The sequence below is a fragment of the Gopherus evgoodei genome, chromosome 1 (assembly GCF_007399415.2).
Source record: "Gopherus evgoodei ecotype Sinaloan lineage chromosome 1, rGopEvg1_v1.p, whole genome shotgun sequence".
Lineage (NCBI taxonomy): Eukaryota > Metazoa > Chordata > Testudines > Testudinidae > Gopherus > Gopherus evgoodei.
This window is the reverse complement of record NC_044322.1, coordinates 4348535-4373493: the sequence shown is the minus strand read 5'-3', so window position 1 is coordinate 4373493 and position 24959 is coordinate 4348535. Positions and strand designations below refer to the sequence as shown.

Genomic DNA, 24959 nt, shown 5'->3' with positions numbered 1-24959 from the left:
GTTAAAAGTAACTTTACAAACACTCAATTTCCTCCAGCATGAAGCTGAGTGAACGAGACACTCTAATAAGAGCAGAGGTTTAACGAGTGCTTAAGTGTTGAGGAGACAAGACACCTTTACTGGTAGACTCAGGGTATCACCTGGGGACGCCACAAGCCAGGGACAGATTTGGCCTCTGCATCATTCCATGAAAAAATCGGTAGGATCCCAGTGTCTGTACTGCACACGGGGCGATTCTGAACAGCTGGAAGCTCTGCTAATCCTGTGGCCATTAAGCGGCTCTCTGCTGCCTTCACGCCATTCCTGCCACGGTTATTCTCAGAGAGGCCAGTACCTTCAGAGGCACAAGCTACTGCTTCGGCTGGCTATTTCGCCCCACAGCGAGAGCAGGGCTAGAACTCAGAGCTTCCTGTTCTGAAAGGCCAGGGGCCTAGCGCGTGACAGAACAGAAAAATCTCCTTTTGCTGAAGATAGCATAGGGTCTGTGACCCCTAGTTGAGCCGTGCTGAGTTCATCTGTCGAGAACAGCGACACACATGTACCCCAGCTCAGAACTAGCTGTAGCGCTGGCCTGGTTTTCAGACATGCCAGGCCTTGGACTAAGCTTGTCCATCGCACTGGTCGCTAAACCTCGAATGGCCTGTAATACAAGCTGGGGAGGGCTCCGAATTACTACAGAGAATTCTCTCCCAGCAGTCTGGGTCCTGCTCACATGCTCAGGGTTTAACTGATCCCCATATCTGGGGTCAGAAGGGAATTTTCTCCCCCCTCAGATTGGCAGGGACCCTGGCTGGGTTTTGCCTTCCTCTGCAGCGTGGGGCAGGAATCACTTGCAGGTTTAAACTAGAGGAAATGGTGGATTCTCTGTAACTTGAAGTCTTTAAATCATGACTGAGGATGTCAGTAACTCAGCCCGAGGTTCGGGGGTCTGTTACCGGAGCGGGTGGGCGAGGTTCTGTGGCCTGCATTGTGCAGGAGGTCAGACTAGATGATCATGATGGTCCCTTCTGGCTTTAAAGTTTGTGAGTCTCGGAGACACAGACTGTCAGCATTTCCATTACCAAGTAACATGAGAGACTCCAAACACGATGCCTTCAATTGCCTTGGAGACATCAGTGAAGCCAGGGGGTGAACTTTCTGAAACCTCTGGGCAGCTAGCGCCTAACACCACTATCGCTGACTGAGAGGGGAAAGCCCCACCTATTGTATCACCAACACTTCCCGGCTGTTCCTTGGAAGTCTCCCCACCCAGCACTGAAACAGGCCAGCTCCTCGGTAGCTGAGACCTGACACAATAAAACAGCAAGCCATGCGCCTGGCAAAGGCCGCCTGGCCCCCATGCAGAATAAAAAGCAGATGCTGGAGATCGGCGTATGAAATTTATTAGGAAAAAAAATCCCCATTTTTTTCCCCTTCACAACTATTTAAGGGAGAAAAAAACCAGTGTAAGAAGACAGAAAAGCTGGAAAATATTTCACGCACGCATACACGCTAGGCAAGAGACCCCCAACAAACCGGTCGGGCTTTACACTATCTACAGGTGACTATGTACAAGGGCGAGAGAGAAAATGAACCACACACACGGACACAGCAACATTAAACCCAGCAAAACACAGGCCACAACTTTGAAACAGCCACTTCACATTTGGGTTGGGTTGGTTGTCTCCGCTTTTATACAGCGCTGGGGAAGCCGGGTGGCACCTACACAGCAGGGTGTTGGTGTTGGCATGTCTGGGACCCCCTCCCCTCCCCCTTCACTCTTTTTGCTCACTCGTGAGCAGAAGGAAGGGGGCACCTTGCACGGGTTTGCTGGCAGCTCTTGCTTCATTTGCAGGGAAGAGTCCAAATCGAAAAGGATCAGGCTGCAGGAAAACCACGCTTATGTAGGCACATAACCTAGCAGGGGTGGCGTTCCCTAAGGGTGAAATCAGGCCAGCACAAGTTCTGTGTACCAGTGCCTAGGTAGGCACAGGCCTTACACAGGGTGAACGTCACCCCGTTTTTTCTTACACATCTCCAGTGGAGAAACAAGGGATAGATTTGACCCATTGATTCCCCCCCGCCCTTTTCCAGCGTGCCACCAATGGACAAGTCAGACCCTTAGAAACCATCGTTAAAGCCACGTTGCCGCGAGTTTACATACACTGTCAACTCTGTTCTTCACACAGCGGAAGATGGCGCATCGATAAATGAAATCGCATTCCCGAGCAATGGCTATAATCCAGTGAGGTGGTTAGAAATGGTCACAAGCCCTGCCAGACGCAATCGAATGGAGCGTAACAATCACAGCAAACTTTGTTTTCAGGGTTGAGGGGGTTTTGCCTTTAGGGGTTTATTTATTTTATTTTTTTTAATTTCTTTGCTATCTTCCCCTCTGCAAATCCTTACAATTGTTCCAAGAGGGATTGTGGGAGAAAGGACTCGAGGTACTCCTATACAAAGCTATCAGCCAACAGTCACGTTTAGTAACGACGCAGGGTCCTACAGAGTATTTCATACAAAGCATCTTTCTAAAGGCAACTCTGAATAGGTAAGGCAAATGAATACATGTTTTCGGTTAGCATCTTTGTCTTCAAAGTCTCCCGCTGTTCCCCACACACATCGGCACACACGACATATATTCAAAGAAACGTATAATTAAAAAAAAGACCCCCGAGGAAAACCTGTATGTAGCCCAAATCCACAAGGAATTCATACCCCCAGCACAGGCCAAGGTCTGGTCGCTGGCTGCTGCGCAGAGCAGGTAGGGATGACACCCATGTTTACTGCATGTCACTGAAGACCAGATGTTCCTACGTTTATACACTCCAGTGCTCATCCACTCACAGGCTCCAGATAACCCCGCCCTTGCTCCCCAGTTAAACAGGCCAGCTGCTGCTTACACTGATGCACTTTGGTAGCCCTTGCCATTCCAGGCTCTCAAAGCCTGAATAATGGTTCCAGCCTCAAAGCAGCTCCTGTGAGATAAAGGAGTCATGGATGGGGAAACTGAAGCACAGGGAGAGATTAAGTGATTTGCCTGAGGTCGCGCAGTGAGTCAATGGCGAAGCCAGGAATAGCAGCCTCCTTTAGGATGCAATCTGCTGTCCTAAACTCCCTTTTCCTCCCCATGCTGAGCGCTGCTCTGGGATGGAAACCTGATCTCCAGGACTGCAAATTCCAACAGTCTTAGATTAAACACACACGGCAGCTCCTCAGCGATAAGTTTTAAAGCCAGATGGGACCATCGCGACCATAGAGTCTGACCTCCCATGAAACGCAGACCAGTCAACACTCTCGAGCCACTCAGCAGTGAGCATGCCTCTTTTCTGGGTAAGGGCACCATCCCTCGCCACAAAACATTTATGTAACTCCACCCCCAGCCATCCCCCCACAGCTATTATGCAAAGACTCTGGCAGCCACGTCGGTGTCGGGTGGCTTTGGTTGAGGTTCGCCAGGCTCGCTATTTCAGAAGGAGCCGCTTTAGCAAAGCGAAGGGATCGGTTTTTGTAATACACCCTACTGGCCTGCTTGTGCCTCCGAAAAAGGGTTTAGCTGGGACTTCGTGCAGTGGGCTTGTGCCAGCATAACCCACACACCTCCTGGGTGTGGTGTTCTGGCCCCTCTAGTGGCACCGAGACCACTTAGCGATTAATGACTTTGCCCTACAGCCTTCATGAAGAGGCAGTTGGCTTCTAGCTCATGTGGGAGAGTCTCATACACTAAGCTCTAGAGGCCCCAGGTTTGATCCTGTTGGTATCACACCAGCATGCTGCACCGGGTGAATTTTACCCCCTAGGAACAGCCACCGTTGATTCATTTTGATCAATGCAGTTTGCAATGCTGGGGACCCCGGGGCCACGCTAGCCTCCCTCCATGTTTTGCAGTATCCTTTATTGGGGGAAGAGCCTGGACTTCTCTGGACTCGCTACAGAAAATGACACAAGAGCAGCTGATGCCTCCTGGTCACATTTTCTCTGGAGACTGTTCTGTCTCCAGATGGTGCTCTCCTGTAGCTCCCTTTCCTCTCTTTACATGGAGGGACTGGGTGGGGAAGGGCAGCAGTTACCACACAGGGGCCTAGGCCGGAACAGGGATGAGAGAGACCTTGCAGTGAGGTTCTGGTCTCTTTCAACTCGATGGGGCCAATCCATAAGCCCAGATCTGGCTCTAAACGTTCCTAAAGGTTGGGGCTCTTCAGCGTAGGGTGCTTATCTTAGGGCCATCTCTCGTATAGAGATTAGAGAAAGTCCCATCCGTCCATAAAATCCACCTCACGGCAAAGGCAAGACGTAATGCTCAACCAAGGATGCCACAGTCCTGCTCCTGCTACTTGGTCTTCATTGGAGTTCCTCACCCTCTGCTGATGGCCCTCGAGCACCACTAGTGGTGGCAATTATCTCATCACTGCACAGAGCCATTTATGCCTTCAGCTGGGAGAGCAAGGAGCACCTGGTCTCAGAGATCCAAGACCCTGTTCCCAGGCAGACGCCCCTTGGGAGAAAGAATCAAGCTGAGCATGTAGAAGACAAGTGAGAAAGCAGCAGACTGGCCTCTCTGCCAAGCGTATCCTGGGGGGAACAGCCGGGGCGAAATCCTAGCCCCACTGAAGTCAATGGCACAATCCCACCTCTTTTAGTGGGGCCAGGATTCCAGGCCAGGCCGTTAAGTCTTTTCCCAAGCCGGAAGGAACAGCACTTGGGGCTCTCTACGCTAGTGACTGCTGCAATTGGCAGGGGAAAGGATTTGAAGGCCTGCATGGACTCCACAAGCAGGCCTGTCCTCTGATCAGTAGCAAATGAAAGCACCAAATGTCCTCTTGAGTGAGAACATGGGACCGGTGGAGCCAGGCCATGCAGGACACAGGGCTGTGTCCTGTCTCAAATAACTATCGTCCGTTTCCCTGAAGGCTGAGACACTCCCGTGATGATCATTTGCTCAGCAGTGAGGCCGTCTGCCAGATGACGATGTGTCCCTCAGAGTCCATGGGCAGCTGGGACACGCTGCCCTAGGGGAGAATGTCTGTATTTCCTGCTTTCCTTGACGATGAGCCGAATGCTTTGCTGCAGCTCATGGGCCCTAGATCTTACGGAGCCCGTGGATTCAATCTGAATTCAAGGCATATAATGGGGAAAGTGCCAGGTGAGGGTCTGAGAGCGATACCTGGGTACTAGGGAGCTGTACGCTCGCTGGCTGACGTGTTTCTCTCTCTGCTGCATTCCCACCATCCCCCAAGTCACTTAGACCCGTCGGCCCCAAACCACTAGCACAGTGGGTGCAGCAGAAAAGAACTGGTGAGTGTGTTGATAAAAGGCCTGAAGGAGGCTTCAAACCCCTGCAGCGTCCATAGGAACCGCTGCCCCCAGCACGTTTCAGGTGGCAAGTGTGACACATGCCCTCTGGGTTCTATGTCCAAATAAACAACGCGCTGGCCCCGCTAGACGAGGTGCAGGCGGCCCGTGCATCTGGTGAAGGGTGCAGCGTGCTGGCTGGCTCACCGCTCCAGCTCTGCGCCATTGCTCAGGGAGACACTGCTGGGCAGATGCCTTCTGGAACCAGCCGCGCCCCGTCGAGCGCCTGCATGGTTGGCTGCTGGCTCGGCTGGGTATCTGCAGGGCACACATGGGTACCGGGACCTTCTCTGCTAAAGCATCCAACGGGCTCATCTCAGAAAGGGCAGATTTCAATTACAAAGGCAGCGATGGGCCAAGATGTGGGTGACGGGGAAAACGCTCTGTGCCGACGTCAGTGGACGTGCATCTGCTTACACCGGGTGTGGCTCTGGCCCCGTCTGAGTTCACAAGCTGGCAGTGATCATGCCCTGGTGTTTCTGCTCAGCACATGCATGGATCAGGGGCATCGTCTGGCCTGCAGATGCCAGTCTCTCTCCTCCCCTGCAGTGTCCTCTCAGGACAGGTCTCCCCGTGGGATGGCTTTGTGCTCCTCTCTGGATCCAAGCACCCTTCCTCTGCCCTCCCTCAGCGCTCAGGGGCAGGCCTCCCGGGCGTCTCCACCACTGCAAGACAGCAGGAGGTGGCTGGCCCTGGATCCGAGAGCAGGGACACTGCTGTTGGGAGGAGAGCAGCCGTGAGCCTGTGCTTGGGAGTATGGGACCCATCACGCCCGCCCAACTGCCTGGAGGTCAGAAAAACACATCGTGCTCTCAGCCAGACATCCCCGGAGCAAAGACCTGCTTCCACCAGCCCTACTGCTCTGCGCCCGCGGGTACATTCATGAGGACGAGCCACACGTGATTTCCCCCGGCCATTCAACTCTGACACCCTCGAGAACATTTCTGCTCTCCTGAGTGACTGGCCCCCTCTCCTTTCCGTCCCCACCCGCCTGCACAGCTCTCCCCTATCCCAGCCTCACGGGCCAGGGAACTCCCCCGTTCAATAGCCAGAGTTTGCAGCTCAGCCTGTGGGAAAACCTCTCCCCCCACCCCGAAGCAGCCAGTGGCGAAAGTTCTCCATGTCGATCAGCCCGTGAAGTTCAGCTCTCAGGAGGGTGTGAGGCATGAAATCCTGGTCTGGGAAGCAAGGGCAGCTGTGCTCAGGGGGGAGGGGCAGCCTCAGGCCTTCTCAAAGCACACGCTCTCCCCGCCCTGAGGAACCCCCTTCCGTTCCTAGCCCAGACACTGAGCCCTGGAGCCACTAAACAGCGCCGGTACCCGTACAGAAGGGGCGGGGGGAAGCGGGGTTCATTTCAATGTACAGCAAAAGGAGTCCAAGGAATAACGCCCCCATCCCCACGTTGGCATCCACAAGAGCAGGTAGGTGAGTGTCCTGAATCAGAGCAGCCGTCCCACCCGCGGGGCTAGGCACGGCCTGGGAGGACCGGGACTGTAGAGAACGCACTGGACAAATAAGGATTTCTCAAAACCGGCTCCCTCTTTCCTTTGGATCCAGGAGAAAAGGGACAAAAAGTTGCTGGGGTTGTTGATCCGTCACTCCCCTCCCTGCCCTCCCCCCACCGCAGTGAGGAGAACCTCATTGCGCCACCGTCTCCATGTGCCCCTCTGTGTCCAGGCAGCCGTTCATCTTGGCGCTCTCCCTGTCCATCCCCTGCAGGTCATACTCCTCATCCAGGAAGTCCAGTGAGTTGTTGCTGGGGAGGCCCCTGATGGTGAATTTGTGAGACACTTTGGTCCACTGCTCCCGGTTGCTGGCCACCCTCTCGTACAGCTCGGCGGCTCTCGGGAACAGATCCTGGAGCAGCCTGGGGGACAAGGAGAACGCCCGTCAGCAGGAGTGGTGGAGAGCCGTAGCCCTGGGGGCCGTGAGCGGGATCAGGAGCTCGCCGCGCTCCACGCACATTGCCAAGGGCTGGTCAGAGCGGAGAAAAAGAACGGGCAATGAACTCGAAACAGTCACCAGGGTGTTACAGTCCATAACAGACACATGAGGCAAATGCCAGCAGGGTTAGGCACCTGGCCAGGACAGATAACTTGGGCTAGGACAGGGTGAGTCAGTCTTCCTATTCCCAGCTTCACCCAGCTGTGGCCACTAATAGCACCAGCCAGCCCTTTTTATCTGGCCTGCTGGGCCCTGATTGGCCTCTGCCTGCTCCCGGCCCTTCTAGGCACTGGGAGACCAACTCTCGCTGGTTCTGCCTGCAGCTGACCATGGGAGGCCCCTCTAGGCAACCGCTGGAGGCCTGAACTCGCTGCTCTTCTCTTCCAGCTGGAGATTATCTTAGAGCGGGGTGCACTGATGAGGTCCCCGTTCTGGGAGGGACACACATCACCCACCAGAGAGTGCCCAGCGAGGCTCGTGCCGGGCTCTGTCTGCCCTGGAGCTAAGCAGCCCCTGCCAATGGAGGGTACCAGGGATCGCAGTGTGCTCTTCCTCAGGGTTAAACAGGATCTGATGGCCATAGCGTGCGTGTGTGTATGTGGGGGGTGTGCGTGTGTGTATGGGGGATGTGCGTGCGTGTGTATATGGGGTATATGTGTGTGGTTAAAGAGGATCCAATGCCCAGGGCTGTCTGTGTGGGTTTGTGCGGGGGGGAGAGGGGGTTGGTTAAACAGGATCTGCTGCACAGGGCGCTGTGTGTGTAGGTGTGTGTATGTATGTAGAGTGTGTGTGGGGGGGGGTTAAAGCAGATCTGGTGCCCAGGGCTGTGTGTGAGTATGTGTGTGGGCTCTGGGTGTGTGTGTGTCAGGGCTGTGTGTGTGTGTGAGGGCTCTGGGTGTGCAAGTGAGGGCTGTGTGGGTGTGAGAAGGCTCTGTGTATGTGTGTGGTGTGCGTGTGTGTGAGGGCTCTGTGGGTGTGTGGGTGTGTCAGGGCTGTGTATGTGTGCATGTTTGTGTGTGTGTGTGAGGGTTCTGTGGGTGTGTGTCAGTGCTGTGTGTAAGTGAGGGCTCTGTGGGTGTGTGCGTGTGAGAAGGCTCCGTGTGTGTACGTGTGTGTGTGCGCGGCGTTGCTGAGCTCCGGGCAGCGGCTGCCTGTGTGGGCGCTGTCCCTGCGCTGAACCCTGCCCCCGCCCCCCCCCCCGGCAGCCGGCCCCCGGGCACTCACTTGTAGATGGGCATGGCGATGTGCTCCATGAAGCTGATCTGCAGCTCGGGGATGTAGGCCTTCTCCCGGTCCATCATCTCCATGGGGCGGTTGCCCATGGCTTTCTCCTGCAGAGACAGGCAAAGCGGGCCGTGACCCTGCAGTCCCTGGCTTCACGCCTCCCAGCCCGGCTCCCTCCTGCCTCCTAGCCAGCAATCCCCGGCCCGCCTCACCCTGAGCCAGCCTGGGGCTGCTTTAGGCTCCTCTGGGAGCACACAGCCCCATGGCTGGAGGGTGTAGAGGGCCAGCCGAAGGTCTGGCTCTGCCTCCACCTGGCCTGTGTCCGGTGCCTCCTGGGGCCATCAGAGGGAGAGGCAGGCAGGTGATTCGGGTGGAGAGCCAGCACTGGGCTTTTTAAGGTGGCCTGAAGAGTCACAGCTGAGCCGAACCCAATCTTGTGGGTGGGGGGATCTTTGGACACGCCACCATCTGCCTGAAACACGGGCATCAGACAACCTGGAGCAAGAGCCAACCCCTGCACCCTCTCGCTGGAGATGCAGCCCCTGGCCCGCAGCACGGGGTGGCCTGGGAACAAACGGCTGGAAGCCAAGCCCGACACACCAGCTGCCCCAGGGGGATTTATTCACGTACCAGATCTCCCTGGGAGAAGAACTCCTTGTAGATCAGCTCCTGTGAGGGAAAGGCCATGGATCAGAACCGCTCCACACTAGCTCCTGTATCCCCGGCTCTGCTTAGAGAGAGATGCGTCTGCCCACACAGTGCTGAGCACCTCCTGTGAGACGCAGGGCCTCTCAATCTCACTGGCATTGCTGGCATTTTAACAGATATGGCTCCAGCGATTCGAAGGGACGTGAGGAGGGTCTGCAGGGCTCGGAAGGGACGAGTCTCTGCTATGCAGCCCGCCTCACTGGGCCAGCGCACTCAGAGCAAGGTGCCGAGCAGGCCAAAGGAGACTTCTCCTTATGCAATGCAGGTTTGACCGGTGGAACTCACTGCTGCAGGAAGCTCCCTGCGTCAGTCAAAAGCCTGCTAAGGGTCTGCCCGCTGACAGGGCAGGGCGGCGATCTGACTGAGCACTCCCATGCTCAGAGCACAGGATGATTGCCTGCTGGGCATGGGACGGAGCGCTCTCCATGGGGAGCGCTGCGCAGCTGGCTAGGGTAACGGTAGCACTTGCTTTGCCCGTCTCTCTGGTGCTAAGTGCTGGCCACTGGCGGGAGCTGTACTGGATCAGATGGACCTAATGTGTGATATTAGCACAGAGACTTGGATGCACCCCAGCTGTAGGTGGCAGCTCCTACCTGAGCACAGCAGCCTCCCCCCTTTACTCCTCCAGGGGGTGCTGGACCCTGGGGTACCAAATTTGAGTGCGACTGGGGGCACAGCCTCGGTAGTGGCTTGAGCCCCCCTAGACTGGGCCCAGGCACCTACGCGGAAGAGGAGGGGCCAAGCTGGCCCCGCTCGTACTCACAGCGATCTTCCGGGTGGTTTTCCAGCCCTTGGTCTGGTCCGAGAGGTCGCAGGAGGTCATGAGCAGGCAGAGCAGCAGGCTGTGGTGCTGCTTGTTCTCCGGGTCATAGCCCACTAGGCAGGGGAGGAAGAAGGACGAATGCTGAGCCGCTGGGCGCCAGCGGGTTAGATCTCGCGTCGCGCTCCCGCGGTCCCAGCCTCGGGGCCGGCAGCTCCTTCCCCAGGCGGCCCATTGCCAGACGGCTGGAGCCCGGCGCGCGCAGAGATGGAAACGCTCTGCCAAGCCGCTTACGCCCAGATGCTCCAAGGGGGTTAGGTGCCTAACTCTCCTTAGCATCAGAGGGAGTTAGGAGCCTTTGAGGCTGATGGGCCCTACTCTGGATTCCTCTGGGTTGGGCCCATTGCTGGGCTGGAGGTCTCCAGGGGCCGCTCCCAGGTGCCTGCCCGACACTCCCAGGTGCAACCCCGGCATTCAGGGGCCTTTGCACCCCGGGGGTCATTCAGGCCAGCGGTGCCCGGGCACAGTAAAGGAGCTGAGGAGTGGTAGCTGCCCCCCAGTAGTCAAACAGGAGCATTACAACCTGCCGATTTCAACTTCTGCTGCCATTTCTAAACCCAGGGCCCAAGATGTTTTCCTGTTCTAGCTGTAAATCCCACGGGAGCCCTCAGCTGGCTGCTGTCTACCCCCTAGGGACAAGTTCCAGACTCCCGGCGCCGGGATCTGGGAGCGTTTGCTAGCGGCCAGTTTCACGTAGCAAATGCCCTCCACTCTCGCCAGTGCCGCCCGCGCCCCGGGGGCCTTTACCTTCCGCCATCTTCTGCAGGTCCTTGAAGATCCGCAAATGGTGAGCGAGATCCGTGGCCAGAATAATGTCCCTCATCAGATCCAGCATCCTTTGGTAATCCTGCAAGGCCAATCACACCGCCCCTGAGTGCCACGGGGCTCGGTGACCTCACACCACATGGCCTGACTGGCAGAAAGGTCAAGGGAGTCAGCCAAGGTCACCAAAGGACTCAGTGGCAGGACGGGGAATGGGACCAAGGAGACTCAAGTCCCCATCTCCTGTTCTAACCACTAGACCACGCTTCCTTCCACCTCGCAGCCCTGTGGCTTTTATCCAGTGGAGTTTGCGGCTGGGTCAGGGGCTTTGTTTAATCAATGAGAATTTCCCCTGGAAGCAGAAACCCTTTTCGGACTGAAGACTCCTCGGATCCAGGAGGAGGGAGGCATGGCTTGTCCAAACCTGGCTCAACGGGGCTTGCTGCATCTGGACAGGCGATTCGCCAAAGGAACCAAGGAGCGAAGTCCAGGCCAGTTAACACCTCTGGGAGAAGGGCTCTGTCTGGGATGTGGCTTCAGTGAGGCGCAGCATGTGGCTGGCCCGTCTCACCTGGAGAGCAGGGCTCTATTCCTGAGGAGGCCCTTCAGGAAGTCTCAGCACGTGCCTAGAAGCCAATTGCACAGCGTAATCCGGTGCAGTCTGGCCCGGCTGGATCCGAGGGTCAGGAGATCTGGTGGGTCAGGAGTGAGGGGCCTTGGACACAGCAAAGAGGGGAATAGCCAGGCTTGTTTTGGGTCAGGAGCAAGGTGCATCGATGGAATGGGCTGTGGGGAGTCTAAGGCTGGACCAGCGGGGGGGCTGCACATCAGGAGTGAGGGGCACCAGCAGCGAGCTCCACCCCACTCACCTTGCGGGAGAAGTGGTCGAAGATGTTGCAGCCGTGGGTGTTCAGGATGGCAATGGCCTGTGCGAAGTGGTGTCTCTGCGGGGGGAAACCGAGGCACGACAGGGAGGGCTGCATTAGTCAGAGGGCTCCACCAGGAGGCAGCACCCCCCCATTAGCACATGCACCCCCGACCTCACCCATAGGGACAAGAGGGGCAGGACTCCATGCGCCTTATGGCTGGCTGTGGGGAACGTATGGAGGGGGCAGGCAGGGGCTTTCCCTGCTATTCCACCCCCCAGGCCTTGGGCTTTCCCTAAGCTGCCCTCTCTCCTTGTCCCCGGGTGAGGGAGGAGGTGGTGGGGGACTCCATGCCCATCTATCCATGGCCTCCACATCTGGGGCAGCCACCCTGCTCCGCTGCCACCCGAGGCTGAGAACTGCTGCAGTTGTTTCACTGGCAGCTAGGCAAGCAGCCGCCAGAGCCAGGCCCTGCGCCCTGAGTGCGGCAGGGCACGGGAGCGAGGCAGTGCCCAGGGCAGAAGACGTCTTACCTCCATGACAGAGCCCTCGGAGCTGTAGAGCGCCGCCAGGACAGATTTCTGGAAGACAGAGTGGCACCAAGTGGGATCACCAGCCAGTGGCGGGTGAGGGCGTCCGTTTCACTGGAGCTTTAGGGTTAGTGGGGGCTGCAGCTGGGCAAGAGCCCCTCTGCCACGGCTCTGCCAGCCTCCCAGCTCGGCCCCAGGAGGGACCCAACTCTGGCGCTGGGGCTGGTGGGGTTTGGGACCAGGAGCCCAACTACAGGTGCAGGGGGCCGAGATCGGCTGCTTGTGTCACACAGGGGCCGCAAAGGGGGCGGGCATATTCCGTTGTTATGGCTCACGGGCTGTATATTCCCTGCCCTGTCTCTCTGCTCACAGGGGGCTCAGTAGCAGGTCCCCTTCCCATTGTACGAGGTGAGACTGAGATCCGGCATCAGCGAGAGGCGCTGGCCCTTGCGTCTCCGGGGCTGGAAGGGATCCCACCCTCCAAACGGGAGGCCGGTCCCCCTGCGATGTAGGAGTGATCTCCTTGAACCTGTGCCAAGTGACTGGAGTGTATCCAGCCCCCCTGCCTCACAGCGGGGCTGGGAGCCAGAATCACAGGGGAGGGAGAATGAAAAACAAGCCGGTGAAAACGGGCGGGTCGGCTTTTGGCCCAAGGTCTGGGGCACGTGGGAGGAGCCAGCGATGGATGAAGCCACATGATCCCTCCAAGGGCTGGGCAGGTCCTAGGTGCTTGGCTCATGGCAGTTGCTGTGTTCCCTGCAACAGGGCTCCCCCTGCCCTGGAGGGGCTGTGGGGAAGTGAGGTCACCTCGTGTCACTTTACATTTTCCTTTGCTTAGCGACATCGGCCTAATGTTCAGATTGAGGTCCCCGGGGCTTTGGTACTGCCACAAGGTGTCCTGGGAGCCGACCCCTCAGCAGCTTCATCTCCAGCCCTGGTGCCCAATGGATCTCCTGTAATCCCCCGGCCTCACCATCGGCTCTCCTGTAATCTCCCAGGCTCAAGGGCAGATCTCCTGTAATCTCCCAACCACACTATTGGATCTCCTGTAATCCCCCAGGCTCATGGGCAGATCTCTAATCCCCTGGTCTCACCAGCAGATCTCCTGTAATCCCCTGGCCTCACCATCAGCTATCCTGTAATCCCCCAGGCTCAAGGGCAGATCTCCTGTAATCTCCCAATCTCACTATCGGATCTCCTGTAATCCCCTGGCCTCACTGTCAGATCTTCTGTAATCCCCTAGGCTCACCACTGGATCTCCTGTAATCCTCCGGCCTCACCATCGGACTTCCTGTAATTCCCCAGCCTTCCCAGCAGATCTCCTGGTCTCACTGGCAGATCTCCTGTACTCCCCTGACCTCACCATTGGATCTCCTGTAAACACCGGCCTTTCAAATGGATCTCCTGTAAGCAACTGGCTTTCCCAACAGATCGGATCTCCTGTAACCCCCTGGCCTCACTGGCAAATCTCCTGTAATCCCCTTGGCTTCCCAGCAGATCTCCTGTAATATCCCAGGCTTGCTAACGGATCTCCTGTAACCCCGGCCTTACCGAAGCCACCTGGAAAGAGTTATTGGTGCCTCTGTGGTCCAGGTCGTGACACATGCAGGAGATGAACAAGGCGAAGATCTCAATGTCTCTGTGGAGAAAAGGACCTGCTGAATCACGGTGACAAGGGATGGGAGGGGCTCTCGGGGCAACACCTCCCTCTCTCGGGGGTCAGCTCAGCCTGTTCTCTGCAGTGACCTCTCCCGGCTGACGGGACTTTGGCACCGGGGCTGTCCGAACTAGCTTCACTTCTGCAGCCCCAGGCAGGCAGCCTCATTCTGCCGCCACTGAAAGTGTGTGGGGGGTCCTCATTGAGCTCAATGGACTTACTCATGCCAGGTCCCTATAGGTGCAGGGATCACTTCGTGCACCCACTTCTGGGCTGGAACACTGCAGTTGCATGCAGGGATATTACGGTTTGGGATAGGAAATGAAGAGGAGCATTGCATTGTGGGAATTCAGTGTGGCAGTGTGGAATGGCCCAGGGCCAACCCCCTGACTCGTGCAATGTGCCGTGGGCAAGCGGCGAGTACACATGTACGCTGGTGCACCCTGGAGAGCGGCACAGCGCCCCCTAGCACCATGCCAGGGAACTGGGCTGATGGAGACTCGGGAGGAGAGCGCTGCCTGCTGAATCAGCTGGGCAGAGGGAGTGGTACAGATCGCTGAGCTGGGAGATCCACAGGCCAAGGGGTCAGGGGTGCAGAGCCAGGGCAGGGGGAAGCTGGGTCTCTGCAGGAGCTGTAACCATCCACCTACTCCAGGTATTTGACCAGCTCCAGGTTCTTGTAGAGCAAGTAGCAGAAGTGGGAGACGGAGAAGGCGTGCATCCAGTTGTGATAGGGCGGGTCCCGGTAGCCCTTCCTCACCATCAGGCAGAACCTGGCCGGAGCGAGGGAGAATGGGATAAGAACGCAGCTGCCCCCAGAGAGCTGGTGCTCGGCTCTGGCCGGCCACCCGTGCTCCAGGCAGAGAACACCTGGCAGGCTGCAGGGCAGGGCGCTTCCACCCTTGAACTGCCATGTCATAGACTCATAGGATTGGAAAAGACCTCAAGAGGTCGTCTACTCCAGTCCCCTGCACCCATGGCAGGGCTACATATTATCTAGCCCACCCCTGACAGGTGTTTGTCCAACCTGCTCTTAAAATCCCCCAATGAAAGAGATCTTACAACCTCCCTGGGCAATTTATTCCAGTGCTTAACCACCCTGACAGGAAGTTTTTCCTAACGTCCAACCTAAACCGCCCTTGCTGCAATTTAGGCCCATTGCTTCTTGTCCTATCCTCAGAGGTTAAGGAAAACAGTTTTTCTTCCTCCTCCTTGTAACTTGAAAACTGTCAGCAATTGTCGTCCCCCCCGCATCCCCCAGTCTTCTCTTCACCAGACTAGACAAACCCATTTTTTCCCAATCTTCCCTCCAAGGTCATGTTTTCTAGACCTTGAATCATTTTTGTTGCTCTTCTCTGGACTTCCTCCAATTTGTCCACATCTTTCTTGAAATGTGGTGCGCAGAACTGGACACAATACTCCAGCTGAGGCCAAATCAGTGCAGAGTAGAGCAGAAGAATTACCTCTCGTGTCTTGCTCGCAACACACCGGCTAATACATCCCAGAAGGATGTTTGCTTTTTTTGCAACAGCGTTACACTGTTAACTCATATTTAGCTTGTGATTCACTGTGACCCCCAGATCCCTTTCCCCAGGACTCCTTCCTAGGCAGTCATTTCCTATTTTGTATGTGTGCAACTGATTGTTCCTTCCTAAGGGAAGTACATTGCTTTTTTTCTTATGGAATTTCATCCTGTTTACATCAGCCCATTTCGAATTTTAATCCTATCCTCCAACGCACTTGCAGCCCCTCCCAGCTTGGTATCATCTGCAGACTTTCTCAGTGTACTTTCTATGCCATTATCTAAGTCATTGATGAAAATATTGCACAGAACCAGGCCCAGAACCGATCCCTGCAGGACCCCACTGGTTATGCCCTTCCAGGATGACTGTGAACCACTGATAACTACTCTCTGGGAACGGTTTTCCAACCAGTTATTCACCCACCTTATATTAGCCCCAGCTAGGTAGCATTTCCTTAGTTTGTTTAGGAGAAGGTCGTGTGAGCGTGCACCTGTGAGCGTGCACGGATCTGTGTGTCCACGCACCTGTGAGCATGCGTGGATCTGTGTGTCCGTGCGCCTGTGAGCGTGAGTGGATCTCTGGGTCCATGCACCTGTGAGCGTGTGCGGATCTGTGTGTCTGTGCACCTGTGAGCGTGCGCGGATCTGTGTGTCTGTGCACCTGTGAGCGTGTGCAGATCTGTGTGTCCGTGCATGAATTTCTGTGTCCGTGCACCTGTGAGTGTGCGCGGATCTGTGTGTGCACCTCTGAGCGTGTGTGGGCTCACGTGGGAGCATGAGCTGGATGGGGCAGCTGTGTTTACACAGGGCCACACTGTTACTTCCTGGGCCTGACTCCTTTGGCTGGGGGCTACCAGTGCTTGCTAGTCTGTGGGCTGCCAGCCTCCTCCTGTACCCCCTGCCCTGCTCCACCCCCTGCCCAGTGGAGGATCTCAAAGCACACCATGCACACCACTCCATTAAGCCTCCCAGTGTCCCGGGGAGACAGGTCAGGATCCTTGGCCTCACTTTACAGATGGGCAGAGCGATGTGCCAGGGCCAGGAAGAGAACCCAGGAATCCTAGCTCCCAGCCCCCACCCTACCATTATTCGTTACCTGCACTGAGCCAGCTGCGTGCAGGTGCTTTGCTCTGCCCCACCCTGACGACCCCCCGGTCTCCGTAACATCCTTACGCCCGCCGAGCTGGACCTGCTGGGCCGAACGCCCTGCGGCTGCACAACACGATGTCTGCAACCAGGTATTTCCTCTTCGCCAGCTCCAGCCCTTATACCTGGTACCGAAGTGCTGGGCAAGAGCGCCCCCTGCTGGCCACAACCTCCCCCCCGCCCCGGCCGCTGGGCTCCCAGAGGAGCTGAGCCCCCGCGCCGAGCAGCGAGCGAGCCCACCTGGCTAGCGTCTGGCGATCCATTTTGTAGTTGTTAATGAAGTTCATGTCCTGCAGCATGCTCAGGATGGCCTGCGGAGGGAAAGGGAGCGGAGAGCTGGCTGAGAGGCTGCTCCCGGGCGCGCCTGGCAGGGGGCTGGCGCTGAGGAGGCCAGGCTGGGAATGGAGAGAACCCCCCGCACCCCTTTCGGCGTTCCTTGGGGGCAGGAGTCACATACGCACAAACTCTGCCCCAAGCTGGCGCTGACGTGGGCACAGGGGCAGCCAGTGATGCCAGGAAATTGTATCTGCGCCTCGGACCCAAGGTGGGACTGGAGCGCGGGGCACGCATGTTAAATAAAGGCGAATGCAGCTCCTAGGTAGACAGACGCCCCAAGCCAGGGCCGGATCCTAGTCCAGGCTGCCTCCGGTACCTACTTAGAGCCCATCACCGTAGCATTGGACACCTCCTGGATTTCTCCTAGCACCCCTCGGAGGTGGGACAGGGCTACAGACACTGGAGGCACAGAGTGATCCGCCCATGCAGGCCGTGGCAGACCCTCCCCTCGGGCACCCTAGGCTAGCCCCTAACCCCGGCTCATCCCCCTCTCGGGGACGGGCGGGACCCTCACCACCGGTCCCAGGGGCACTGACCATGGGCGTGTCGTCCTCGGGCAGTGAGCGCGGCGTGTAGGTGAAATCGGCGAAGCGATAGTCGATGTTTTCCACGGGGCAGATCCCGTCGCTCAGCAGCTTTTTGTATTCCTCATCCGAGACCTGCAAGGGGAGCCCCAGGACGGGCTGTTAGTGCGGGGGGGGGCCAAAGCCGGGGCCTAGTGGAGGAGCTGCAGATGCAGGCCGTGTTCAGCCAGGCATAGATGCCCGGTGCTGCCCTGACAGCCCCGTGCTGGGCTCCTCTGTCTGCCAGATACAGCCTGGGCAGTGGCTGGGCTCGTGCCATGATCTGACCTGGAGGCAAGAGGGGTTCCCGCACCACGGCCCATGCCGCCCCCTGCCTCTCTGTGTGGGCCAGTTAGTGCCATCGGGGTAGTCAGTGCGCTGCTGACCCATCGGGGTAGTCAGAGGCTCTGAACCGGTTACACTGGGGCAAATTCAGAGTTTGCCCCTAAAATGCAGCCAGCTCTGGGGTGGAGCACAGCAGTAAGGCTGAGTGTGAAGCAGCCTGTAGGCAGGGTAGCACAGACTGGCCCTCCGGGGGGAACTAGAAGGAAGATGAGCCAGACACCCACAATGTCACCCATCCTCACCCACGGCTCGGTACGGCTCCAGGGACGCGACAACCCCCACGTCCCCACTCCCTGGGGAGCCCCCCCACCCCCTGACCTTCATGTGGTACATCATCATTTCGTTGGCCACGTGGCTTCGGTACTGGGCTTCGTGGACCTTCTTGTAAAGCAGCGACTGGAGGGGAGGGAAAGGGAGGGTGGTCAGAGCCCCGGGTGGATGGGATCCTGCTGTCCTTGGCTCGCCCGGGGCCTCAGCCCCCGCCCCGTGCGCTTAGCATGAGTTTTTCCAGGAGCTCAAGCCCTTCAATCTCCTTAGGCCTAAGGCATGCAGCACTGGGTGCACCTGAGCTCCAGTCCCCTGCTCCCCTGACCTGAACTCACACACACATGGCCGGGCATCGCCTTCCACCTCTCCTTGGGTGCCAGGAGACCCGGCGTTATTTAAGGCTCCGCTTGTCACCTGTAACTACGTTCCCCTCTCCATGTACAGCTGAAATGTGGCTGCCTCTGGGGTGGAACCCGACAGACAGTGTGCAGCCACACAACAGCTTGGGACAGGAAGGGAAGAAGAGTCTGGTATCCAGCTGCAGGAGAAGTTAGGGAGGCTGAACACAGGGTAACCCCACTCTGTGCTGAGACAGCAGCCTGGAAAGCACCATAGAGGGCAGGCAGTCTGCAAACATCAGGGTTCAGGGGGAAGGCAGACGCTGCTGGGGGGTCACTGGGTCCCCAGCCTTCCCCAACCCGCTGCATTCAGCTCTCTCCAGCGAAAGACTTGGGGAGCTTGGCAGCTTCGAAGGCTGGAGCTGGGACTGTGCCCGAGCCACTGAGAATCTGGCATGGGAATCCACCCCTCCTCCCCCCAGGCGCTGAATCCACCCATATGGGGCAGCCCCCCCTGCTTACGTGGGCGATGCTGATCCCGCAGTAGATGGAGAAAGCCGTGGCCAGGTCCTCGTCAAACTTGCTGAACCAAGGCCCATTGATCTTGTTGACCAGCTCCGCCACCCCGATGACCTCTGGAAGAGCAGCGAGAGCCTAGTGTACAGACGTAACAACGCACAGGGAAACCCGGCCGCCGTGGACTCCCAGCATGGAGCCTGCCCATCCCTCCCACCTCGTGCTCCAGTGACCCACAATCCCCAGCACTGAGTGAGCAAGTTGAGTTGGGAGGAATGGTCAAAGCCCTGCGTGAAGAAAGCAATGGGGTGCCTGGCCAGAGAGTGTGTCTCTGGGTGGGGCACGGTGCATTACACAGGGGTTGGTGGGGACGCCAGTGCGGGGTTAAGCAAACCAGGTTGGGAGGGCGGAAATTGAGTGGGGAGTGCCACTGTCTGCGCTGAGGATTCGCTCCCCATGGCTGCTTGCAGACACTCTACGGCCGCCAACAGGGATCGAACCGGGGACCTGCAGGGACTGAACTGGGGACCTTCAGAACCTGCCTCTCCCACACCACCCAGCCAGCACTAGGCTCCCATAGGGGGGCTGGCTCTAGAGGGCGACATGCGCCAGGTGTGGGGATAGCAGGACCCGGGTGGAGAGGCAGCAGGGACTGACCAGCTTCTAGCAGTACTGGTGGGGGGTGTTTAATGGCAGCCAGCGTCCAGGCCGCTCACACTGGGTGGTCTGACTCACCAATGTCACAGAGACCTGAGGGCAGCCCATGTTGCTCTCCGGTCCCACAGGGGAAGGGCCGAGGCCGCCTGGCCACTCACAGGAGGGCCAGAGTGTGATCCCACTGCAGCGGGGGATGGAGGGTGTTAACATGGGGGCTGCCACTTGCCCCCCGGTGATTGTCACTGCCGGGCCGGGCCAGTGCACGGTGCCAGGCAGGAAGCCCTGTAGCCGGAAGCGCAAGGCCGAGTGGTTTCGTTCGGTGAAGGGCAGGAGTTCAGTGCATGGCGCCGAGGGTCACTTATCAACGTGACACCCCACAAAGGAACAGCAGCTGGGCTTCTCCTGGGGACATGTGTGTCCACAAGCGTTTGAGTGGTGCCAGGGGACTCCCAAGCACCACCAAACCCACGTGCTGAGGCTCCTCCCAGCTGGGGATCTCCAAGCACTTAGGAACTCTTAGTTAAACCCAACAATTAAGTTCCTGGTAAGATGGCTACATAGACATGGGCCAGAACCTCAGCTGGTGTGATGCGGCGTAGCTCTGCTGATGTCAATATTTGCCAGTTAACAACCACTGGAGATCAGGCCCAGAGGTTCTGACAGGTGGGGAAACTGAGGCACCAGCTGAGTGGTTTGCTAAGGGACTTGCAGTGGGTTGATAATAGACTCGCTTGAATCCCAGCCCTGTGCATTAGCCATGAGCTCACTCTGCTCCCCAGGTACAATGGGCTGAGCATCAGGCTCCATCCAACCTTCAGGGTGCGGGACTGTCTTCCCGGGGAAGGGCTGGACGGTGCGTGGCACTCAGACAAGACTCAGAGCAATTTAACTTCACTCCTCCCTTCTCACAGCCCCACCCAGTGACAAGGGTCAGTTCCATGCTTGTTATCTGAGGAGTGGGGAAACTGAGGCACGGAGCTGCCACGTGCCTTGTCCAAGATCGCAGTGCCACGAGCAGACCATAGGGGTCCTGCTACCACCACTAGAGTGGGGGGGGTCCCTCATCCTCAGCATCGGCAGCGAATTAAAACAGAGGCTGCTTCTCGACCTTCTCTCCTTCCCTTTGTCTCCAGCTGCTCTGACCCGTCACCAGGCTCCTCTTGGCTATAAGGAGTCAGGAGTCTGGCGGAGGCAGCTGGAGACACGGAGGAGTTGGCTGCACAGGGGCCTCTGATGGATCCCAGCTTGAGGAACGCTGCTGTAGGAGAACACATGGTCAGGAACTATGTCCTGGCGACCAAGCCGGGATCTGATGGGACTTTGCCCTTGTGTGGCCTTTAGGGATGCAGCATCGAGGAAGTGCTTTGCCCAAAGTCCGCATGCCCTGGCAGCGCCCAGGGAGCTGCACCCCAATGCCCAACGCTGCCCGGGATCTCACCATGGCTCTCGTTCTTGATGGGGAAGCACAGGATATTTCGGGTCCGGAAGCCGGTGCTGTCGTCCACCCCCCGGTAGAAGAGCGGGTGGGAATAGGCGTCTTTGATGTTGAGGATCTTCCCCGTCGTTGCCACATGACCCGCGATGCCCTGATCCGCTGGGATGCGGATTTCATAGCTCTGAGGGACGGGATTGACCAAGATGTTGGCCCCATGCTGCCCATCTCCATCCAATCCCCTGTCCTCCTGGTGCTCAAGGAACCACCTCCCATCCCCATCTCCTGGGATTTGGTCCCATCTCCCTACCTTGCACCCTGCCCATTGCCACCTCCATCTCCAGCCTCCACCCCGCCTCCCTGTCCTGGCTGAGTAGCTATCTCCCAGCCCTCATGCAGCAGTGCTCTCGGCCTGGCCTCCGGCCCAAGCATGGAGACGGCTTTCCTCCTCGTGACCAGCCATCCCTGGTCTGGAGCGGGTAGCTCCAGCTGACCTCCTTGGCCTCACCTCGTCCTTGGGCCCGCTCCATCCTCCTGGGCCTACTCTACCGCTCGCAGCTCCCTCTGCTGGCAAGCCCCAGGCCCTCCCGGGAGGGCTTACCTCGTCATCCACCACACCACCGTCAAACACCTTGGCCACTAGCTCATGGCTGAACGTGTCCAGCAAGAAAACCGAGCATCTGCAAGAGACAACCAGCCGCTCAGCCAGATCTCCACAGCAACTGGGCAGCCTTGGCTGCCTGGCACCATCCAGTCCCAGGGCAAAGCCCATGGAGGGCAGCGGAATAGCTCCCAATGACTTCCCTCAGCCCATGGCCTCTGGCTAGCACATCTGCCCTTTGGATTCATTGACCCAATGCCCCATCATGAGACTAGGGATTCCCTTGATCCCAGCCTCTGTGGTCACTGGTGGTCCCGTGGCATGGGGTGTTAGCTCCGCAGTCTTGGCTACATTCCAGCTGGGTAACAACATTCAGCTTTCCTCAGTTTCCCTTCCACACAAGGTGTTCTTCACCTCCTGTCCTAAACTACACAGTGCTGTTGGGCATTGAGAAGCAGCTGCCACATTCCACCCCAGAGGTGGCTGCATTTCAGTGGTGGACAGAGATCCCTTTGGATAGATGTGAAACACTCTGGGGACATGTTGGATAAAATTAGCTGGTTTGCCAACAGCTGCATTGTGTTGGGTTGCTAACCCTCCGGGCTTGACCTGGAGTCTCCAGGAATTAAAGCTTAATCTTTAATTAAAGATTATGTCATGTAATTAAATCTCCATAAAAACATCCAAACAAAATTGGCAATCCTATATGGGCGGCACATTCCTCTACCCTGGTCCCTTTCTGTGGCTTTTCTCATGGACAGGGGATGATCTAGCCCTCTGCACTCAAAATGAACTGGGAAATTAAGACATTTAAACTCCACTTCCCATTATATTTACAAATGCAGACGCCTGAGAAGGAGAAAATTAAGATTGGAAGTGTGTAACCTTAACTGTGCCCCCCTGGGTCATGTAACCTTAACTCTGCCCCACAAGCCATGAAACCTTAACTCCAGCCCCCAGGACACATACACAGAGCAGCCGCTCACTCACATTTCAGCGTTGCTGAGATTTCGGGCTTCTGTGATGATCTCCTGGAGCAGCACTGACACATCATCTGTGGGGGAGAAGCAGATGGTTTGGCAGCTCAGACCAGGCCCAGGCAGGGCGGGCAGGGGCAGAGCAGCTCTGGGAACTGGCGAGGGGACACAGAGCCCCTCACCTGTAGGCCAGAGCCCCCTGACACTGACCAAGAGGCCTCTCTAAGGGACAGCTCTGTGACCAGAGCTAGTGGCCTCAGGTTGTGGCACACGGGTGTGACACCCCAAAGCAGGAGCTATGGGGTTAGTCGAAGGTCCTGCCCCATACCCAAGCCCATTGTGAGGATGCCAGGCTGTGGCTCTGTAGTCTGAACATCTCAGGGTTCTATTCCCAGCCCCAAGGCCAGCTCCCTCCACAGTGAGTCACTGCTGTGCCCTGTGCCTCAGTTTCCCCATCGGTACTGGGGACAGTGCCTCTTACTTACTCTGCAGGCAGGCTGGGAGGCTTGGTGACATGCTCGGGGGTGAAGGAGGGCCAGATTCTGCGAGAACAGGAGCTAGCCCTTGGCACTGCTGTACAGCCCGGATGCCCTGACTCCATCCCTAGGCCTCTGGACACACGGACGTGGCTATTTGCCTCATGGCTGCTTGAGCACCCAGCCAGAGGAGCACTAGGTGCTGCCAGACCTCCCCAGTCAAGCGCCCCGGCAGACTTCGCCCAGGCCCAGCTGCCAGGCAGTCATTTATCACAGCTTCACACGGCCGGCGTCTCTGCCGGAGCTGGCTCTGGGGGCCGGGCATGGGCCGCTCCAACAAGCCCTGCTCTTTGTGGGAGCGTGTGCATGTGGCAATCCGGCTCGGCCTTATCCTCATCGCCTGTGTGTACAGCCACATCCCGCTGCGCCTCGCGGGTCCCACCGGCCTCGGGGAGGAGCTAAGTGAGGATGCCTGGGAGCACACAGCAAACTGGGGGCAGACGTGCGAGGGCTGGAGGGGGGGGGCATGCCAGCCTGCAAAGCAGCTAACTAGCTGGAGGCCTAATGGTTAGACACTAGCTTGTGACTGGGCACTTCAGACTTCACCCTCCCCTTCGTTACAAAGCAAATCGGGCCTGATTCGTGAAGCACAGAGGCGGTGGCCAGCGCTTCCAGCCTGTTGCAGAGCTTGGGGCTGGCCGTGCAGTCAGGAGCAGGGCAGAGCCGACCCTTGCCTCCCCGGATATTTAATGCTGGGCGGGCGGAGGGCTGGTGACACAGAGACGGGGCTGAACTCCTCCCAGGGCAGCCTACGCAGAGTCCTCCCAGCTGGACACGCTGCCCCAGTGCTGGGTGAGTCCCTGACCGCCACCGCCTGGGGAACGCAGGGCATGCTGCAGACGAGCTCGGCCAGCGCCCCGGGCCAGGGCCTGCCTTCTGTGCCCCCAGAGACGATAAATAAAGCCTCAGAGCAGAGGGCCAGGAAGAGTTGTCAAGGGGTTGTGACCCCCACATACGGCTAAATAGGGGATCAGGGCCCAGCTAGAGAGGAGCGTCCCTGTAGAGAGAAGCCAGCGACCACGTGACCCCTTAGTGGATACAACTCAAGCAGTGATTTCTACCCCTCGCACCCCACCAGCCAACGGGAAAACATCCCATGTACAGGGGGGGTGTGTGTGTGTACATGGGAATCTGTGTGTGTGTGTGTGTGTACAGGGGGATGTGTGTGTGTGTGTGTATGTGTGACGGGGATGTGTGTGTATGTACAGGGGGATGTGTGTACAGGTGTGTGTGTGTGTGTACAGGGGGGGTGTGTGTACAGGGAGACGTGTGTGTGTGAGCGACAGATGCTGCCCTCTAGTGACTGCTCTGCCAAGAGGATAAGGACCGACCATGCTACCAGCTACAGCTGCTCCGTTAGCTCAAGCCCTGGGAGCCGTATTTGGGAGCTGACAGGACAGGGCCGTCAGCCCTCGCTGTGTGATGCATGCAGAGAGGCTGCCATGGATTTGCCATAGGGGCCCGTGTCCACAAGGAATGTGGCTTCCCAGCAAGCCCCCAGCCTGGCCCCACCAAACCTGGCCCGGCTGAATGCACAGACCTACAGACCAAGGCCCAGGCGGCCCAGCAGTGAGTCGGGCGCTAGCTGTACAGTGCCTCTAGGAACAGAAAAAGCCACTTACCCAAGTGCGTAAACAGGTTCTTAGCCACTTGCAGGAGTGCCTGTGGGGGGGAAGGGAAAGCTGGTTATCTGAGTTCATTACTGGAGTTAATTAGACAAGTCTGCTCCTCTCCCCCACCCCGGGCTCAAGACCAGTCACCAGCCAAAGCTCATTTCCGTCTTCTTGCCTGTGATCTCCGCAGTCTGCTATAAATCCCCACGTTTCTGCCTAATTAGCCCTCATTATCTCCCACAAGCACCTGACACCCCTTGGCTCAGGG

At 57.7% G+C, this 24959-nt stretch overlaps 1 protein-coding gene across 2 annotated transcripts in view; it reads right to left on the bottom strand.

The window, feature by feature from the left end:
* Positions 1 to 1407: 1407 nt before the first annotated feature.
* PDE2A (phosphodiesterase 2A) overlaps positions 1408 to 24959 on the bottom strand; it is a 395134-nt gene continuing 371582 nt past the window's right edge. For both annotated transcript variants that reach the window (XM_030556586.1, XM_030556595.1), the window contains 17 exons: positions 24701 to 24740; positions 22556 to 22619; positions 21566 to 21644; positions 20971 to 21148; positions 18882 to 18994; positions 18073 to 18150; positions 17383 to 17505; positions 16751 to 16821; positions 14493 to 14615; positions 13737 to 13824; positions 12189 to 12236; positions 11659 to 11733; positions 10775 to 10874; positions 9971 to 10083; positions 9130 to 9168; positions 8500 to 8606; positions 1408 to 7198 (listed from right to left, as the gene is read on the bottom strand). In XM_030556586.1, coding sequence (XP_030412446.1) covers positions 6970 to 7198; positions 8500 to 8606; positions 9130 to 9168; positions 9971 to 10083; positions 10775 to 10874; positions 11659 to 11733; positions 12189 to 12236; positions 13737 to 13824; positions 14493 to 14615; positions 16751 to 16821; positions 17383 to 17505; positions 18073 to 18150; positions 18882 to 18994; positions 20971 to 21148; positions 21566 to 21644; positions 22556 to 22619; positions 24701 to 24740 — 1668 coding nt within the window. In that variant the 3' untranslated portion in view covers positions 1408 to 6969. The remainder of the gene's footprint in view (positions 7199 to 8499; positions 8607 to 9129; positions 9169 to 9970; positions 10084 to 10774; positions 10875 to 11658; positions 11734 to 12188; positions 12237 to 13736; positions 13825 to 14492; positions 14616 to 16750; positions 16822 to 17382; positions 17506 to 18072; positions 18151 to 18881; positions 18995 to 20970; positions 21149 to 21565; positions 21645 to 22555; positions 22620 to 24700; positions 24741 to 24959) is intronic.